Here is a 21200-nt window from a genome sequence, read left to right as displayed (position 1 = left end):
ACTAATACTACGGATGAAGTTTCCAACGGAACTGTTTGGGACGCCTTTAAAGCTTATATCCGTGGTCAGATTATTTCCTATTCAGCCGGTTTGAAAAGACGTATTAACAATGAAATACTTCTACTGGTTGATAAAATTAAAGAAGTTGATAAAAAATATGCTATTTCTCCTAGCAAGGAGCTGTATATACACAGAGTTGAACTCCAATTGGAACATAACTTATTATTAACATCCTTGATTGAAAATCAATTAATGAGAACTAGAAGTGATTTTTATATTCATAGTGATAAATCGGGTAAATTACTGGCTAACCAATTGAAATTTGATTTGGTTAAACGTCAAATTACTAAGATCCGCAAACAGGATGATACTTTCACAGTTGATCATGTTGGGATAAACCAAACCTTTCAAGAATTTTATACCTCTTTATATCATTCTGATTTTCCTCATGATTCTAATTTCATGCATGATTTTTTAAGTAAATTGAGTTTTCCGAAACTATCTCCCGAAGATTGCCTATCATTAGAAACTTCCATTTCAGAGGAAGAAATAATAACTGCAATCTCTTCATTAAATTCCGGTAAAGTACCCGGTCCCGATGGGTTTACAGTGGAATTTTTAAAATTTTTTTCCTCCATTCTTTCTTCTAAGTTGTCTAGAATATTTAAGGAAGCAATTAGTTTAGGTAAATTACCACAATCGTTTTATGAAGCCTCTATTTCCTTAATTCTTAAAAAGAATAAAGATCCTACGGATTGTGCATCCTACAGACCGATATCTCTTCTGAATGTAGATTCAAAAGTTTTTTCAAAAATTCTAGCTACTAGACTGGAGAAGGTGTTACCTCAAATTATTTCCATGGATCAAACCGGATTCATTAAAAATCGCTATTCATCTTTTAATATTAGGAGGTTAATGAATATTGTTTATATCCCCTCACTTACTACCCCGGAATGTATTATCTCATTAGATGCTGAGAAAGCCTTTGACAGAGTTGAATGGCCTTATTTATTTAATGTTCTTGAGAAATTTAATTTTAATTTGACATTTATATCTTGGATTAAATTGTTATATTACTCCCCGGTAGCCTCGGTCTGTACAAATAATTATAGATCTCCTTTTTTTCGTCTTTTTCGCGGTACTAGGCAAGGTTGCCCTCTTAGTCCTTTACTATTTAATATTGCTCTTGAACCTTTAGCAATTGCTATCCGTGACTCGCCAAATATTGTTGGTATTACCCGTGGAAATGAAATACATAAACTATCATTATATGCAGATGATTTGTTGTTATATATCTCTAAGCCGGAGAAGTCAATTCCTGCTATCTTAGATCTGTTAGCTCAATTTAGTAACTTTTCTGGTTACAAATTGAATCTTAGTAAGAGTGAATTATTCCCTTTAAATAAGCATGTACCTATTTATGGATGTTTACCATTTAAATTGGTTACTGATTCATTTATATACTTAGGGATAACAATTACCAAAAAATATAAAGATTTACTTAAAACTAATTTTTTACCTTTAATTGATCAGATTAAACTTTTATTTACCAAATGGTCCCCAATCTCTTTGTCTTTGATTGGTCAGATTAATGCTATTAAGATGATCATTTTGCCTAAATTTTTGTATATATTTCAATCGGTTCCAATTTTTATCCCAAAATCTTTTTTTGATAACGTAGATTCAAAAATTTCCTCATATATTTGGCAGAATAAAAATCCTAGGTTAGGTAAGAGATATTTACAGAAATCCAAGAAGGAGGGGGGACTTGCCCTCCCAAATTTTAGATTCTATTATTGGGCAATTAATATTCGATATTTAAAATTTTGGCTACAAGATTTGGACGCATCTTTAAACCCTCATTGGGTAAATCTTGAATCTAATTCATTACAAGGGTTTTCCTTGGGTTCGGTTTTAGAAACTTTACTTCCTTTTACTTCTTTTAAATCATATAAACAAATGAATAACCCAATAGTTAAACATACTTTACGTATATGGTTTCAATTCCGAAGATTTTTTGGGTTTAATCAATTCATTCTAGCAAGTCCCATTATATCAAATTTTCTTTTTCAACCTTCCATGATGGATCAAGCTTACTTTGATTGGAAAACCAAAGGTATAGTATCTTTTCGCGATTTATTCTTGGATAACTGTTTTATGTCTTTTGATCAACTCTCTAATAAATATAACTTACCCAGATCTCACTTTTTTAGATATTTACAGATTAGAAACTTTTTAATTACTGTCTCTCCTAATTTTCCACACCCATATCCAATGGACACTTTGGAAAAAATCTTAGACTTAAATCTTTCTCAGAAAGGTGTAATAGCAATTGTATATAATATAATTATGAATTTATGTCCTGATGCCTCTAATAAAATTAAAGCTGACTGGGAAAGAGAACTTGAGATTAATATACCGACTGAAAAATGGGAAAAAATTCTTCAGTTGGTGAATTCATCCTCTGTATGTGCTAAGCATAGGTTGATACAGTTTAAAGTAGTTCACAGGGCTCATATGTCCAAAGATAAACTATCTCGTTATTACTCTTATATTAATCCAATATGTGACAGATGCCAGTCTGAGATTGCTTCTTTAACTCACATGTTTTGGTCATGTCCCTTGTTGGAGAAATATTGGAAAGATATTTTTGATATTATTTCAACGGTCCTAAATATAGACTTACAACCTCATCCAATTACTGCTATCTTTGGACTACCAATGATAGACTCAAATAATTTAACCTCTTCATCACGAAGGATGATTGCATTTCTTACTTTAATAGCTAGTAGGTCCATCTTGTTGAATTGGAAAGAGATCAACCCTCCTACAGTATTTCATTGGTTTTCACAAACTATGGTGTGTCTGAATTTGGAGAAAATTAGAAGTGCAGTTTATGACCCTTCTATTAAGTTTGAAAAAATTTGGAGGCCATTTATTCAGCATTTTCATTTGATGTAATTTGATCATTTCCAAACTGGTTTTATTTCTCTATACTGTTGTTGGAGGGGAGTGGAGGCGTCGACGCTGAGGTTTTCTTCTTTTCCATTTTTAAGTTGTTAGTTTTGCCCAAGTCTTTTAGTTTAGTTTAGTTGTTTTTTTTTTCTTTTGGGATGGGTTTTTTTTTTCTTTTTCCCTTTTTTTTTGCTTTATATTATCCGTGATCAGTTCTACATGTATGGGAGTTTTGGTAATTTCCACTATTTGGTTTTGCAATTACTCTTTTTTTAAATGTAACAATACATCTCATATTATCTGTATTATTGCTATGTTTTGTTTCTATATTTTGAAATTAATAAAAAGATTGAAAAAGAAAGGTCCAACTCCAAGTCCACGTTCTGGATCTGAGTCCAAGTCCACTCTGGATCCAAGTCCAGGCTCTGTGTGCAAGTCCAAGTCCAAATTCAAATCCAGTCTCCATGTCCAACTCCAGGTTTCAGGTCCAAGTCCGAGTCTGAGTCCGAGTCCAGGCTCCGGGTCCGAGACCGAGCCCAAGTCCAAACTCCGGGTCTGAGTCCGAGTCTGAGTCCAGGCTCCGGGTCCGAGTCCGAGTCCGAGTCCAGGCTCCGGGTCCGAGTCTGAGTCCAGGCTCCAGGCCCAATTCCAGACTTCGGGTCCAAGTCCTAGTCCAAGTCCAAGTCCAGGCTCTGGGTCCAAGTCTGAGTCCAACTCCATGCTCTGTGTTCAAGTCCGAGTCCAGGTTCCAGGTCCGAGTCCGAGTCCAGACTCCGTGTCCGAGTCCGAGTCCGAGTCCGGGTCCAGACTCCGGGTCCAAGTCCAAGCTCTGACCCTAAGTCCAGGTCCAGGTTCCGCGTCCGAGTCCGAGTCCAATTCCAGGTTCCGCATCTGAATCCGAGTCCAAGTCCAGGTTCCGTGTTCGAGTCCAGGCTCCGTGGCCAAGTCCAAGTCCAGGTTCCTCCGGTTTGTTGTCCAACATTTATGTCCATGTAAGCATCTAATCCTCGCTCTCTGGCCTTCCTGGCATCTATTAATAAACACATTTCTGTTATTGTTACCACCGTGTTTGTGTCCTGCTCTTGGGTCCGCTCCCCATCGCCCTATTGTAACAGAATGGACCAGCCATACGCAGACCTAGCGGACACAGACACTGTCTTACAATCTCTCGCTAACCAGAGTCCCCTTCTGCCAAACACCGCCGCCACCCCCCCCCCCACACGCCCGGGTCGTCGATAATCCGAGCAAGCCTGTTAGGTTGCTTGGAGGCTCCCGCTAGGGGGTGGTACTGTCATGGTCCAGTCCATTGACTCCTCATTTCAGTTAATTTCTTTTTCCCCATGTTCCACTGGGCTCCTTGATTAGGGCATCTGATCCTCATTCAAACCAGCAGCATAAAAATTCTGTCTTACATCTACTTGCAGCTGGTTTGTCACCGTAGCCAGTGCAGCTATGCTCGTCCCAGAGCCGCCGAGAATCACGGACTCTAAGTTGCTTCGGTGTCTGTGGCTGCTTAGTGAATTCGGTCGTTTTCGTGTCCAGCTGATTGCCGGCCGTTTGTCGCTTCATGTCGGTCATTTGTTGGGTTAGTCGTCTCGTTTCCAGCTGAGTAGGTCCAGCCATTTGCCGCTACTTTGAGTTACAAATTCTGTCTTTTTGTGTCTAGCTGAGTGATTGCTGGCCGTTTGCCACTTCATGAGCTACTCTGTGTTAAGATATGGATTGTCTGTTGTTGTTTGGTTTGGTCGCCTCGCTTCCAGCTGAGCAGGTCCGGCCATTTGCTGCTACTCCGAGTTGAATATTCTGTCTCTCCGTGTCCGAGTCCAAGTTCAAGTCCAGGCTCTGTGCCCAAGTCCATGTCCAAGTCCAGGCTCGCTGTCCAAGTCCAGCCTTCCTGGCAACTATTAATAAAATACACATCTGTTATTGTTACCACTGTGTCGGTGTCCTGCTCTTGGGTCCACTCCCCATTGCCTTATTGCAACATATATAGATGCAACATTACCTCTCGGCTCTTAAACTCAATCCCAAGGTTGATGAAGGCCAATGCACCATAAGCTTTCTTAACCACAGAGTCAACCTGCGCAGCCGCTTTGAGTGTCCTGTGGACTCAGACCCCAAGATCCCTCTGATCCTCCACACTGCCAAGAGTCTTGCCATTAGTGCTATATTCTGCCACCATATTTGACCTACCAAGATGAACCACCTCACACTTATCTGGGTTGAACTCCATCTGCCATTTCTCAGCCCAGTTTTGCATCCTATCAATGTCCCACTGTAACCTCTGACAGCCCACCACACTATCCACAACATCCCCAACCTTTGTGTCATCAGCAAATTTACTAACCTATCCCTCCACTTCCTCATCCAGGTCATTTATAAAAATCGCTAAGAGTAGGACTCCTAGAACAGATCCCTGAGGCACACCACTGGTTACCGACCTCCATGCAGAATATGACCCATCTACGATCACTCTTTGCCTTCTGTGGGCAGGCCAGTTCTGGATCCACAAAGCAATGTCCCCTTGGATCCCATGCCTCCTTACTTTCTCAATAAGGCTTGCATGGGGTACCTTATCAAATGCCTTGCTGAAATCCATATACACTACATCTATGGCTCTACCTTCATCAATGTGTTTATTCACATCCTCAAAAAATTCAATCAGGCTCGTAAGGCATGACCTGCCTTTCACAAAGCCATGCTGACTATTCCTAATCATACTATGCCTCTCCAAATGTTCATAAATCCTTCCTCTCAGGATTTTCTCCATCAATTTACCAACAACTGAAGTAAGACTCACTGGTCTTTAATTTCCTGGGATATATCTACACCCTATCTTGAATAAGGGAACAACATCCGCAACCCCCCAATCCTCTGGAACCTCTCCCATCCTCATTGATAATGCAAAGATCATTGCCAGAGGCTCGGCAATCTCCTACCTCACTTCCCACAGTAACCTGGGATACATACCATCCGTTCCTGGTGACCTATCCAACTTGGTGCTTTCCAAAAGCTCCAACACATCTTCTTCCTTAATATCTACATGCTCAAGCTTTTCAGTCCGCTGTAAGTCATTCCTTTTCCGTAGTGAATACTGAAACACAGTATTAAGTAGCTCCGCTATCTCCTCTGGTTCCATACACACTTTTGCACTGTCACACTTGATTGGCCCTATTCTCTCACATCTTATCCTCTTGCTCTTCACATACTTGTAGAATGCCTTGGGGTTTTCCTTAATCCTGTCTGCCAAGGCCTTTTCATGGCCCCTTCTGGCTCTCCTAATTTCATTCTTAGCTCCTTCCTGCTAGCCTTATAATCTTCTAGATCTCTATCATTACCTAGTTCTTTGAATGTTTCATAAGCTCTTCTTTTCTTCTTGACTAGATTTACAACAGCCTTTGTACACTATGGTTCCTATATACTACCATTCTTTCCCTGTCTCATTGGAACGTACCTATGCAGAATGCCAGACAAATATCCACCTAACATTTGCCATATTTCTGCCATACATTTCCCTGAGGACATCTGTTCCCAATTTATGCTTCCAAGTTCCTGCCTGATAGCTTCATATTTCCCCTTACTCCAATTAAACGTTTCCCTAACTTGTTTGTTCCTATCCCTCTCCAGTACTATGGTAAAGGAGATAGAATTGTGATCACTATTTCCAAATTGCTCTCCCACTGAGAGACCTGACACCTGACCAGGTTCATTTCCCTATACCAGATCAAGTACAGCCTCTCCTCTTGTAGGCTTATCTACATATTGTGTCAAGAAACCTTCCTGAACACACCTAACAAACTCTACCCCATCTAAGGCACTCGCTCCAGGGAGATGCCAATGAATATTTGGGAAATTAAAATCTCCCAGCACAACAACCCTGTTATTATTACACCTTTGCAGAATCTGTCTCCCTATCTGCTCCTCGATGTCCCTGTTACTATTGGGTGGTCTATAAAAAAATAACCAGTAGAGTTATTGACCCCTTCCTGTTCCTAACTTCCACTCACAGAGACTCCGTAGACAATCCCTCCATGACTTCCTCCTTTTCTGCAGCCGTGACACTATCCCTGATCAATAGTGCCATGCCCCCACCTCTTTTGCCTCCCTCCCTGCCCTTTCTGAAACATCTAAAGCCTGGCACTTGAAGTAGCCATTCCTGCCTCTGCACCATCCAAGTCTCTGTAATGGCCACAACGTCATAGCTCCAAGTGCTGATCCACGCTCTAAGCTCATCCACTTTATTCACAATACTCCTCGCATTAAAATAGACACATCTCAAACCACCTGTCTGAGTGCATCCCTTCTCTATCACCTGCCTATCCTCCCTTTCACACTGTCTCCAAGCTTTCTCTATGAGCCAACCTCCCCTTCCTCCGTCACTTCAGTTCCTTTCCCACCCCACTGCAATTCTAGTTTAAACTCTCCTCAATAGCCTTAGCAAACCTCCCTGCCAGCATATTGGTCCCCCTGGGATTCAAGTGCAACCCATCCTCTTTGTACAGAGTCATAGAGTTTATACCGTCCAAATACAGGCCCTTCAATACTTCATGTCTGTGTCAATCTTTTTACCCACCTACACTGATTCCGTTTGCCTGTATCGAGTCTATGAGTTTACTGGAAGCTGCAGTCCTAAAGATGGCCTGTCCTGGGGTTGGAGTAGTGTGTGTATATATATATAAAGTGGATGGGAGGAGAAACAGGGCTTGTTTTGCTGTTCTATTTTGTTGTGTTCTGTGAACTTAATGGGCATGCTATGCTAGTGCTGGAATATGTGGCGACATTTGAGGGTTATCCCTAGCACATCCTTCCAGGCCTGAATCTGTATCTTCCTTGCCTGCTCAAAGGTTGGTTTAAATGTCTCTCAACTGTTGTGATTGTATCTGATTCCACCAGCTCCTCTGGCAGATATCAATTCATCTCTGTGTAAAATACTTACCCTTAGCACCCCTTTTAAACACCTTTCTCTCATTTTAAACCTATGCCCTCTTGCTTGTGCTACCCCTACCATAGGAAAAGTAGTCTGACTATCTGTCCATCTACTCCTCCTATAATTTTATCTATCTCTGCCAGATCATCCCTCAGCCTCTTGTGTTCCAGTATTTAGACCATAAGACAAAGGAGCAGAAGTAGGCCATTTGGCCCATCGAGTCTGCTCCGCCATTTTATCATGAGCTGATCCATTCTCCTATTTAGTCCCACTCCCCCGCCTTTTCACTATAACCCTTGATGCCCTGGCTACTCAGATACCTATCAATCTCTGCCTTAAATATACCCAATGACTTGGCCTCCGCTGTTGCCTGTGGCAACAAATTCCATAGATTCACCACCCTCTGACTAAAAAAATTTCTTCGGATTTCTGTTCTGAATGGGCGCCCTTCAATCCTTAAGTCATGCCCATTTATAAGACTATTACTCCACATCTTCTGAATTTCATTGACCTAGATGAATGGGTAGGAATTTTCCCTTTCCCCACTGATTCCATCTGCCCACCACCCAAGCTGTCTTCCTGTTGGAACCCTTTTCTCTACTGTTCCCATCTGCCCTTCCCCACCTCCCACACTTGGTTCCATTCTCATCTTCCTCTCTTGTCATTTGTGGCTCTTTGTCACATCCATTAATCACCACCCCACCTCTGACCCCATTTCCACCCTCCCCTGCTCCATCAGAAAATCACCCCTCCTCATTTGGATCCACCTATTCCAGTTCAGCTCTTGCTACCCTTCCACTCCACTTCAATGGACCTTTTTATACTGGCTATCTCCGTTCTGTCTTTCAGTCCAGATGAAGGGTCTCTACCCAAAACATGGCTGTCCATTTCCCTCCATTGTTGCTGCTCCACCTGCTGCATTCCTCCAGCAGTTTAATTGTTGCTTCAGATTCCAGCATCGACTGTCTCTTGTGTCTCCATCACTTACCTAAAGCTGGGTTACGGACCTGCATTTTAGATCCAGAGATCATTTCAATTTTACTTTCCATATCCTTCCATCATGAATTTTAAACTTAGCCTGTAAAGTTTTTAGCTCTAAATTTAGTTGGATGAATTACTGCAATAACTCTGCTCAGGAACTTTTCTGACTGGTTGAGCAAAGTGTGGAGGATGAATGTGAAGAAATCAGTATGAACTTGAAGAGCTGAAGGGCCTGGTTCTATGCTTCATGACTCTCTCAGGACCACATACAGGCCACTGGCATTGTTAAAATCAGAGAAATAAAACAAAAACAGAGTAAGAACATCTGGCACCAACTCTAACAATTTTAAACTTCTTATCTAGATGATCCAGCAAACGGTATTGGAGCCATAATCTACAACAAGCAGAAGCGGTACATTGTGAGTAAAACTTAACACCTTGGTTTATTAACTTTTGGGACCTCGGTGATATGGGCAAAGTTTGTGCTTCTTTCCCTTCCAAACAACACTTGAGAAAGTGAGGGCAAGCCTCTCCTTGGACTCGTGCTGATCACCTGGTAAAGAGGTAATTGTGGTACTTTTGGGTTGGGAATTCCAGCATTTTGGCCCAGACACAGTGACCAGTGACAGAGTTCAAAGTCAAGTTGATAGCTGGGCAGGGGGAGGTGGGGTATGAGTTCTTGGAGCTGACATATTCCCATCTTCCTGCTGCTCTTGTCCATCTATCCAGGTGGTGCAGCACATATTGGCCAAAGTCACAAATTTACACCGCATCAGCTAAATCACTGATCTGAGATAATCCCGCCTGCCTGCATTTGGCTCGTATCCCTCTAAATATTTCCTGTCCATTATCCTATCTAAGTGCCATTTAATTGTTCTTATTGTACCTGCTCTCCCACCTCCTCTGACAGCTCATCCTACACACCCAGCACCCTCGATGTAAAATCTTCCCCTTCAGGTCCCTTTAAAATGTTCCTCCCTTCCACCTTATACATCTAACCTTTAGTTTTAGACTTGCCTCCTCTGGGGGGAAAAGACTTGTCATTACATACCACCCCATAAGCCTCTGCATCCAGCTTGTCATTCGCCGTGACTTCCACACGATCCCACCACCAAACACATCTTTTTGTCCACTCCACTCTACAAGGATCACTCTCTCCTTGATTGCCTTCATTTGTCCCTTCCCACTGATCTCTCTCCTGGCACTATCCTTGCGAGAGGAAGAAGTGCTACAATTGTCCATTCACCTCCTGTCTCAGCACGAAACAGGTAAGGCAACACTTCACCTCCAAGTCTGTCGGGATCATCTACTGTATCTGGTGTTCCCGTTGCGGCCTCCTCTACATCAGTGAGACCTCATGTAGATTGGTGGACCACTTTGTCGAGGACCTTCACTCTGTCCACAAGAAGCAGGATTTCCCAGTAGCTAACCATTTTAATTCCAGTCCCCATTTGCATTCCAACAGGTTGGTCCATTGCCTTCTCTACTGCCATGATGAGGCCGCTGTCAGGTTGGAGGAGCAACACTTCGTTTTCCATCTGGGTAGTCCCCGACCTGATGACATGAACATCAATTTCTCTAACTTCCAGTAATTTCTTCTCCCGCCCTTTTTCTCTTATTTTATTTCGGACTCCCTTCTTACCCCTTCTCTTCTCCTCATCTAAGTATCAACTCCCTCTGGAGCCCTTCCTCCATTCCTTTCTCCAGTGGTCACACTCCTCCTTCTTCAGCCCTTTACCTTTCCCACCCATCTCCTCTCAGCTTCTCACTTCATCCCCCATCCACCTACCATCCTCCTAGCCTGGCTTTACCTTTCACCTTCTAGCCTGTAGAGAAGGTGAAGCAGCAAATCAAATCATGAAATCAAGAGATTCTGCTGAGGTTGGAAATCTAGAGCAACACAAGTTGGAGGAATTCAGCAGGTCAGGCAGCATCTATGGAGGGGAATAAACAGTCAACATTTTGGACAGAGAGCCTTCAGCAGGTCTGTGGAGGGGATGAAACTGGTGTTTCTAGTATGGAAGGGAATAAACAGTTGACGTTTCTTCGCTACATATTTTTGGTATGGGTACATCAGCTCAGAATTATGCCCTCTCCAATGGGATCACAGATAGGCACCAAAACAAACATTGGAATGGGAAACAAAACCATAGATACATCACCATGAAAACATTGCCTTTACAACCACCCTGTAAATGCTCTGCTCAATGAGGTCATCTCTCCTCCTAAACTCTACAGCCTCCTGTGGTCCTGTGCGTTGGAGTATACTGGTTAAATGATAATTCACCATTTTAGATTAATCCTGCTTTTAGTGAATAGACATAACTGGAATTTCCATATTGTTGGTTAGATAACAAACTTATATCTGTACTAAAAACAGCTTGGTTAGATGTGAGGTTAGTCCATGAATACAGCTGTTCAGATCTACAGCTGGATTGCAACTGGATCTTGCCTTCCACACCAATAGACCACAAGCAATCAGGGTAGGCAGTAAGAGAGGAGGCACAAGAGAGTGCAGATGCTGGAATCTGGAGCAACCAACAATTTCCTGGAGGAACTTAATGGGTCAGTCAAGCAGCATCTGTGGGAGGAAAGGAATTGTCAATGTTTTGGGTCGAAACCCCACATAAAGGTATACAGCAACACCCCTGCCTCCATTATCCTCAACAATGGTGCTCCACAAGATTGCATCCTGAGTGCCCTACTCAACTCCTTATACACTCATGACTGTGTTGACAGAATCTACTCTAATTCCATCTACAAGTTTGCAGCTGACACCAGAGTATTGGGTCTTATCTCAAATAACAATGAGTGGGAGTACAGAAAGGAGGTGGAGAGCTTAGTGTCATGACAACAACCTTTCCCTCAATGCCAACAAAAGAGCTGGTCATTGACTTCAGAAAGAGGGGTAGTGCACATGCTCTTGCCTACATCAACAGTGCTGAGGTTGAGAGCTTCAGGTTCCTAGCAGTGAACATCATCAATATCCTGTTTGAGTCCAACCATCTGGATGCCATGGCCAAGAAAGCTCACTAATTCCTTTACTTCTTCAAGGGGTTAAAGAAATTTGTAATGACCCTGTCGACCCTTATCAATTTGTATAAATGTACCTCAGAAAGCATCCTAACTGGGTGCACCATGGCTTGGTTTGGCAGCTGCTCTGTTCAAGACTGAAAGAAACTATGGAGAGTTATGGACGCAGTTCAGCACATCACAGAAACCAGACTCACCTCCACAGGCTCTGTCTGGACTTCTTGCTACCTCCATAAAGCAGCCAACACAAAGACCACCATCCACCCCGGATATTCTCTCTTCAGCACTCTCCGAAGATACAAAAGTACATACAACCAGATTTAAGGATAGCTTCTGCCCCACTATCATAAGACTATTAAATGGTACCCTTGTAGAACAAGATGGACTCCACTTCCCAATATACCTTATCGTGATCTTCAACATTGTCTACCTGCACTGTACTTTCTCTGTAACAGTAACACTTTATTCTGCATTCTATTAACGCTTTTCCCTTGTTTACCTTGATGTACTGATGCAATGAAATGATCTGTATGGATGGCAAGAAGAAGTTTTTTTTAAACTGACAGGCAACATCAGATCGATGTATGATGGTACCAAGAAGGCCCTTGGCCCATCACAGAGCAAGACAGCACCCCTGAAGTCATCCAGCGGTGAAATAATCGCTGATAAAATTAAGCAGATGGAACACTGGGTAGTACACTACTCTGAGCTCTACTCGAGGGAAAATGTTGTTGTTAGCTCAGCCATTGATGCTATCGATTGTCTACCAGTCATGGATGAACTCGACCCCGAACCAACCACTGAGGACGAGGACCTCAGCAAGGCAATTGACAGTCTGGCCCCAGGGAAAGCTCCTGGCAATGATGGGATTCTTCCAGACCTGATCAAACACTGCAAAAGCTCACTCCTCCAACCTTTACATGAGGTCGTCTGTCAGTGCTGGGAGGAAGGAGCAGTACCACAGGATATGTGCAACTCCAAAATCATCACTTTGTACAAGAGCAAGGGTGACAGGAGTGACTGCAACAATTACAGGGGTATCTCCCTCCTGAGTATTGTCGGCAAAGTCTTTGCTCGAGTAACTCTGGCACGTTTACAAACTCTGGCAGAGTGGGTCTACCCTGAGTCCCAATGTGGTTTTCGTGCAAGGAGGTCAGCTGTCGACATGATTTTCTCACTCCATCAACTCCAGGAGAAGTGCAGGGAACAACAGAAACCCCACTATGTCGCTTTCATCGACTTGACCAAGGCATTCGACCTTGTCAGCAGGGATGGGTTCTTTCAGACTCTCCTCAAGATCAGCTGTGCCCCAAAACTCTGAACTATCTTCAAGTCATTCCATGCCGACATGAGGGCTACTGTTCAGTATGATGGCAGCTCATCAGAACCCTTTGCTATTCGTAGTGGAGTCAAACAAGGATGCGTGTTGGCCCCAACATTATTCGGCATCTTCTTTCTGCTATTGAAGCACGTGTTTGGGATGTCAACAGAAGGCATCTACATCCACACCAGGTCTGATGGCCGGCTGTTCAACCCTGCGCGTCTGAGAGCAAGAACAAAGGTGTGAAAGATCTTAATATGCGACATGTTCTTTGCCAATGACGCTGCTATAAACTCGCACACCAAACAGCAACTACAAGCTCTCATGGACTGCTTCTCTAAGGCTTGCAAGGACTTCGGGCTTACCACCAGCCTAAAGAAAACAAATGTCCTTGCCCAGAACGTAATGGAGACTCCAGTCATTACCGTTGACAATACGATCTAGAAGTGGTCCACGAGTTCACATACTTGGGGTTGACCACTAGCGACACTCTCTCCCTTGATGCTGAAATCAATAGGCTACCGGCAAAGCAGCATCGATCCTTGCTCGACTCTCCTCGCAGGTCAGAGAGAATCCAAAACTCGCTACAAAGACCAAGACTGCTGTGTTCAATGCATGCGTTATCAGCACCCTCCTGTATGGTAGTGAGACTTGGACCATCTACTCCAAGCAGGAGAGGAAACTCAATAGTTTTCACCTGCACAGTCTTCGCCGCATCCTCGCATCACCTGGAGAGACAAAGCCCCAAACTCTGAGGTCCTGTCCCACGCTGGACCTCCCACAATGTTCACGCTTTTAAGACAACGCAGACTGCGCTGGCTGGGCCACGTCCGTCGTATGAAGGATGGTAGACTGCCAAAGGACATCCTCTACGGAGAACTAGCAACAGGCAAGAGGAACACTGGTAGACCCCAGCTTCACTTCAAGGACTTCTGTAATTGCGACATGAAAGCCTTTAAAGTCAACACAGAGAGCTGGGAGGATACAGCAGATGACCGCAACAAATGGTGAGGTACTCTTCAGCAACACCTAGAGCAAGGAGAAAGAGTGATCCTGAGTCAGTTTGAGGAGCGGAGAGCTAAACGGAGAGCACAGCGGACAGCGGACAACAATTCCACGATGCCCTACACATACAGCAACTGTAGCAGAGCCTGCCATTTCAGGATCAGCCTCAATAACCACAGTCGACGCTGCTCGACAAGCCAGTGACTACCAGAGGTGCAGTACCCATGGTCGACCACGACCGACGGAGGCCACACACAGTACACGTGACAAGAATAAACCAATTTACTAGCTTATGTACAGCTCATATACTGTGTCAAGAATTGGCAAAAGGCAGGATTCTGTGATAGAGGGATCTCAGTATCAAGCCAAACTGCACCATCCATTTGGCACTTTTGATAAGTGCAGCAACCAGAGCTTTAGAATAGTATTTGTCACTCACCCATATCTGTGTTCTCTTGTTCCTCATCTAGAGGAAACAATCTGCCATTGTGTACCTTAAACTTTTCATAACTTCCCCTAAAGTCTGAGTAAGTGTTAGGAAAAACTGATCTGTCTGGGCCGGCTGTTGGCGCAATGACATCAGCACCGGACTCCGGAACGGAGGTTCCTGGGTTCGAACCCAGTCGGGTCCACTCCCGAGTGTGCTTTCCATCCGTGCCGGGTTGAGTGTCCAGATCGCAACTCGACCTCATAAAATAAAGGGAAAAATACTGCGAAATGTCTGTGTGAGGAGTGGCGTGCCACACAGTCTCTCTCTCTCGCTCCGCGCCTTGTAAAGGCATGAAAAAGATATTGTCCCGCCAACATCGCACACACACGGACACAAGCACACAGACGCACACACGTGCCAAAAAAAAAGGAAAAGCTGGTTTGCGTTTCCGACCAAGCATAATCTCATCTTTGTCCATCCCTAGGTGTGCCCAGAAGGCTGCAGACCGTTACCTACACATCAATAACATACAGACCGGGATTTATGCTGATGCAGTTAGAAATTTATATTTTTTATTTATTACATTTCAGAAATTGTATTACATTTGTGGGCTGCAGTAGAATAGTGATCACCCCTCATTTGAGGTGCAGTAGACAAGACACAGCGTCCTTAGTGGTAAAGCTGAGAGCAGCCCTGCTCAAAGGATCAAAACAGAGGCAGAGAGAGCCCAGGCATTTGATACAGCACAACTACTGATCAGGCACCAAATTTATCCGGTTATATCTACTACTGTGTGAAAGCGCTAACTACTTGTGGCAAGTCTTTGTGTCTCGTGAATTCTGGGAAATGTGATCAGGCACCACTAAAATGTGAAACTTTGTCCTTATTTGCATTTGCTAAATTTACTACTATGTTGCGGTACATATGTACTGCCAAATTAATTTCATTTTGCTCGATTCAGCACCACAGCTTCCCTTCTGCATTGTTGCAACACTTCCAGCAGACTCTCCAGTTTAATAGTCATCATCGAAGGGGTATTCTAGGTGATCCTTCCATCTACAGTGGGAGAGCAGAGGGTGACAGTGTGAGGTTTGATTACAAAAAACACAACCAGATTCCGCTCTAATTCCATCTATAAATTTGCAGATTATACCACTGTGGTGGGCTGCATTTCAATAACAATAGGTCAGACTACAGAAAAGAAGATAACTTAGTAACATATACAAGAGAGATTCTGCAGATAGTGGAAATCCAGAGTTACACACAAAATGTAGGAGGAACTCAGCAGGTCAGGCAGCATCTATGGAAATGGATAAGCAATTGATGTTTTGGGTCGAGACCCGTCATCAGGATTGGAAATCATTCTGGTATCTTTGCCCTTTCCTTCCAGTCCAGCTGTGGATTTTTTTTTGAACAACAGCTGCTCCAATAAAGTTGGCAGGTTGTGTACTTGAAGTAGGTTGATCATTATCTGCTTGTACCTTATTAATGCTTTGTTAGTTCATCCCAATGGAATGGTTACATCAGTGGGAAAGGTCAGGGGAAAATCAAAGCGGTCATTCAAAAGAAAATAAGAAACATAACGGATTCTGCAGATGGTGGAAATCTTGAGCAAAACACACAATGTGCTGAAGTAGGTCAGCTACCACTGTCTGGTTAAAGAAATTGCTCCTTACCTCTCTTCTATAGGGATGTCCTATTATGAGGCTGTACTCTCTGGTCCTAGATTCGCTCACTATTGGATTCATAGAAACATAGAAAATAGGTGCAGGAATGGGCCATTCAGCCCTTCGAGCCTGCACCGCCATTTAGTATGATCATGGCTGATCATCCAACTCAGAACCCTGTACCTGCCTTCTCTCCATACCTCCTGATCCCTTTAGCCACAAGGGCCATATCTAACTCCCTCTTAAGTATAGCCAATGAACTGGCCTCAACTGTTTCCTGTGGCAGAGAATTCCACAGATTCACCACTCTCTGTGTGAAGAAGTTTTTCCTCATCTCGGTCCTAAAAGGCTTCCCCTTTATCCTTAAACTGTTCTGGACTTCCCCAACATCAGGAACAATCTTCCTGCATCTAGCCTGTCCAATCCCTTTAGAATTTTATATGTTTCAATAAGATCCCCCCTCAATCTTCTATTCCAGCGAGTATAAGCCTAATCGATCCAGTCTTTCATCATATGAAAGTTCTGCCATCCCAGGAATCAATCTGGTGAGCCTTCTTTGTACTCCCTCTATGGCAAGAATGTCTTTCCTCATATTAGGGGACCAAAACTGCACACAATACTCCAGGTGTGGTCTCACCAAGGCCTTGTACAACTGCAGTAGTACCTCCCTGCTCCTGTACTCGAATCCTTTTGCTATGAATGCCAGCATACCATTCGCCTTTTTCACCGCCTGCTGTACCTGCATGCCCACTTTCAATGACTGGTGTATAATGACACCCAGGTCATGTTGCACCTCCCCTTTTCCTAATCGGCCACCATTCAGATAATAATCTGTTTTCCTGTTTTTGCCACCAAAGTGGATAACATCACATTTATCCACAATAAATTGCATCTGCCATGAATTTGCCCACTCACCTAACCTATCCAAGTCACTCAGCATCCTCTTAGTATCCTCCTCACAGCTAACACTGCCGCCCAGCTTCGTGTCATCCGCAAACTTGGAGATGCTGCATTTAATTCCCTCGTCTAAGTCATTAATATATATTGTAAACAACTGGGGTCCCAGCACTGAGCCTTGCGGTACCCCACTAGTCACTGCCTGCCATTCTGAAAAGGTCCCGTTTATCCCCACTCTTTGCTTCCTGTCTGCCAACCAATTCTCTCCAAACCAACTCTATCCAAGCCTTTCAATATTCGGTGGGCTTGAATGAAATCCCCCTCATCCTTCTAAACTCCAGCAAGTGTAAGCCCAGAGCCATCAAATGCTCCTCAAACATTAATACCTTCATTCCTGAGATCATTCTCGTAAACCTCCTCTGGATCCTCTCCAATGCCAGTGCATCCTTCCTTAGATATGACACCCAAAACTACTCACAATATGTTAAATGTGGTCTGACCAATAACTCAGCTTAACAGCCCTGCTTTTATACTCTAGTCCACTCAGAATGAATGCTAATATTGCACTTGCCTTCCTTACTCAACCTGTCTGTTAACCTTTAGGGAATTATGCACGAGGATTCCCCAAGTCCCTTTGCACTCTCATTTGTGAATTTGCTCTCCATTTAGAAACTAGCCAATGCCTTAACTCCTTATACTGAAGTGCAAGACTATACACTGCCCTTTTGTCCCCCTGCACCTGCGTCTCAGTGAGTTCCACGCCCGCCTTGACGGTGACTTCTTTATCCACTCTCCTCGGTCTCCTGTGCTCGAGGGAGTAAAGTCCTAACCTTTTCAACCTTTCCCTACAATGCAGGTCCTCAAGTCCCAACGACATCCTTGTAAATTTTCTCTGTACTCTTTTAATCTTATTAATATCTTTCTTGTAAATTCTGACCATCAGTGTAGTATATTCTCCTTCACAGACGCTGCCTGATTCCAGCTCCAGCACTTTGTGTGTCTTATCAAATAGGAAGTGTTGTGAGAACCAAGTCTAGAACTGGGTCTGGTTGAGATTAGTGAGATTTGTGTGAACAAGGGACCGCGTCACATTAAACAATCATCCCTCATTGTTCAATCAAAGTGATGCACATCACAGAAGCAGGCCCTTCTGCTCAAAAACTCCATATTGCCCATTGTACCAGTTTCCATTAGTTCCACTTTACTGCACAGGTCAGTGCCCTTTTATGCCTTGGTGATTCAAGTACTTGTCTGGAGGTTTGTTTTTAAATGTTGTTAGAGAATCTGCCCCTACCACTTCCTCAGACGGCATGTTCTGGACTACTGTGAGGTAAAACTTCCTCCTCACGTCCCCTCTCAACTCCTTCCTCTCACCTCAAACCAGAACCCTCTTCCCTCTTATCTTTGCCACCCCCCCCCCCCCCCCAAATAGAGATCCTATCTGTTCTCCTTATGATTTTGTATATCTCTATCAGGTCACACCTTAAGGCTCAAAGAGGACACAAGCCCAGCCTCAAGTAGGTGGATGCTCTGAAATGAGACTGCTAGCAATGAGATCTGTTCAACAAATGGGAGGCTTACATTAAAAGCTCCACGTATCGTTGATTTTTGTTGAGTGCATCAATGGCTTTCATCTCTTCATCCGCTAAAGAAAAGTCAAAAATCTACAAATAAAAAGAGAATTCAAAGCAGTAAGATGAAAATAAAAGTTATTTGGTTTTTATCGACTGAAGTTCGCCTTTAAGTTATTCCTTGCCTGGATAGCAACCGCACTGTTGCTCTCGCTTCCTATTCATCCTGAGAGGAATGATTGGGCTGACATTGTGTTTGCTTCTACCAGAAACATTTCGGTGTCTATCCAGAGACCAGAACGAGAGTAACAGATTCGGTTGGGAATCTAGGACAAAGTTGCCCCCACAGAACAGGTAGAATATGAAGCTAGCTGTGACACAAAGTAATTGAAGTGTGTTACGCTGCACGGAACAAAAATGGTGACGGAGTAAGTGGGAATATGGGGTATTATTGAGTGATGTCAGCCATGGTACATGTGGGCAGCCTACAGCGCGGGAGCAATGTACTGGGCCTGCGAAGCGTAAACGTGCGCACCCGAAAGTCTGCAAAATCAATTCACCATGTGATCGATTGGCCACATGCTCACCTGCCATAGTCTTGCAATCGATCCAATACGGGTTCAAGGTGAATAAGTAAATTTAAGTAAAGGAGTTGGAGGAATATAAAGAGGTTCATATGGTGCAAAATCATTGTCATGGGTATATTCATGCAGCTGTTTGAAGTGTTTATCTCGTCATAAAAGAATCTTAAAACTTTACCTCAAAATTCTGCTTGATGCGCTCTGGGTTAAAACTTTTTGGGATGACAACAATTTTGCGTTGGATCTGGTAACGCAAGGCCACCTGTGCAGCGGTTTTCTTGTACTTAGTTGCCACAGCATTGAGGACAGGATCTTCCAACAAGGGGGGAATCTTCATGTTCACCCTGCCGACAGAAAAGCAGCATGTCATTGGAGAATGCAGTGGCCGTTCCCGAGAGAAAGGTGTCCTGTTCTGCGGTGCTGCGTATCACCTGGCGCCTGTGAGGCAAGATAGTAGTTACCAGGCCAAGCTGTTCGGCACCCATCCCGACTCTGCACACAGTCGCAGTCGTGGGAAGATTGAACAGTGGTTGGCAGTGGGAGAGCACAAGAAGAATGGGAATTCACAGTAGAGATTGGTGTGGGGAGGAGTGATGGTGGTGATAATCCTCCTTAATTCTCCCCGACTCGGGACACGTGACTGCGGTTCACTCAGCAGAGAGTAGGAACTGAACCCCAGTATTTCTGGCTCTTTCCAGTCCAGTGGATTTGATCATGTGATTAATTTGCTGTGACGACATTTGAAACCACAGGCTTGTCACAGTAGAACGAACAGTGCGCACTAAGAGACAGGGAACACCTGAGTGGTATTGGTTTATTATACAGTACTGTGATACAGCTAAAAGCTTGTCTTGGATACTGTTCACACAAATCAATTCATTACTCAGTGCATTAAAGTAGTACAAGACAAAGCGATAGCAGAATGCAGAACAAAGTGTAAGAGACGCAGAGGAAGTGCAGTGAAGGCAGACGACAAGTTGTAAGGGCCATGTCGAGGGCCATGTGAGGTCGGGAGTCTATCTTATTCTACTAGAGAACCATTTAATAGTCTTATTGCACCGGGATAGAAGCTGCCATTTAGCCTGGTGGTATGCGTTTTTAAGCCCAATGGAAGAAGGGACAAGAGAGAATGTCCTGGATAGGTAAGGTCTTTGATTATGCCGTGTCTCCCAGGCCCCAAGGTCAGCTCTTGGGTACATGGAGCCTCCATTTTCCTCCCACCCCAACTTTCCTCTCTCATCTGACATGACCAGCCCTTCTTCCCTGCTCTTCGATCCTAGCTCTCATCCGGTCCGGATATTCACAATTCCCTCTGACATTCCCCTCTCTGAGGCAGAACATTCTGTCCTCATAGGGGCCTCACCTTTTGTCCCCCTGCACCTGCGCCTCAGTGAGTTCCACATCTGCCTTGACGGTGACTTCTTTATCCACCGCATCCGTCTCGGAGCCTGCTTCTTTGCAAGGACTCTCCAGCCCGCGCTGATGACCACTTCTCCCATCTTCAGCACTCTTCCTCCTCCTGAATGCCCTGCTCTGGTCTTCTGCCTGTTCTGGATCTTTTCATTGCTGCCACCAAGACATCAACCATCTAGACTTTATCACTTGTCTCCCCAATTCTAACCTCACTCATTCCGAACGCACTGCTCTCTACTCTCTCCGCACTAATCCTAACCTCACCATCAACCCACAGTAGTCTCGTGGACTGACCTCTACCTCTACTTCTTCTTCCCCTCCCCCTACCTTCTTTTTCTGACTTCTTCCTTTCCTTTCCAGTCCTGATGAAGAATCTCGGCCCGAAATGTCGACTGTTTACTCTTTTCCATAGATGCTGC

General features: G+C 43.9%; 1 protein-coding gene across 7 annotated transcripts in view; it reads right to left on the bottom strand.

Moving 5' to 3' along the window:
- Positions 1–15207: 15207 nt before the first annotated feature.
- Positions 15208–21200, bottom strand: part of LOC140202761 (aldo-keto reductase family 1 member D1-like) — a 99118-nt gene continuing 93125 nt past the window's right edge. For all 7 annotated transcript variants that reach the window (XM_072268065.1, XM_072268066.1, XM_072268070.1 and 4 more), the window contains 3 exons: positions 19547–19712; positions 18798–18880; positions 15208–15708 (listed from right to left, as the gene is read on the bottom strand). In XM_072268065.1, coding sequence (XP_072124166.1) covers positions 15666–15708; positions 18798–18880; positions 19547–19712 — 292 coding nt within the window. In that variant the 3' untranslated portion in view covers positions 15208–15665. The remainder of the gene's footprint in view (positions 15709–18797; positions 18881–19546; positions 19713–21200) is intronic.

The sequence above is a fragment of the Mobula birostris genome, chromosome 9 (genome assembly GCF_030028105.1).
Source record: "Mobula birostris isolate sMobBir1 chromosome 9, sMobBir1.hap1, whole genome shotgun sequence".
Classification (NCBI taxonomy): domain Eukaryota; kingdom Metazoa; phylum Chordata; class Chondrichthyes; order Myliobatiformes; family Myliobatidae; genus Mobula; species Mobula birostris.
This window is presented reverse-complemented; position numbering and strand designations above follow the sequence as displayed.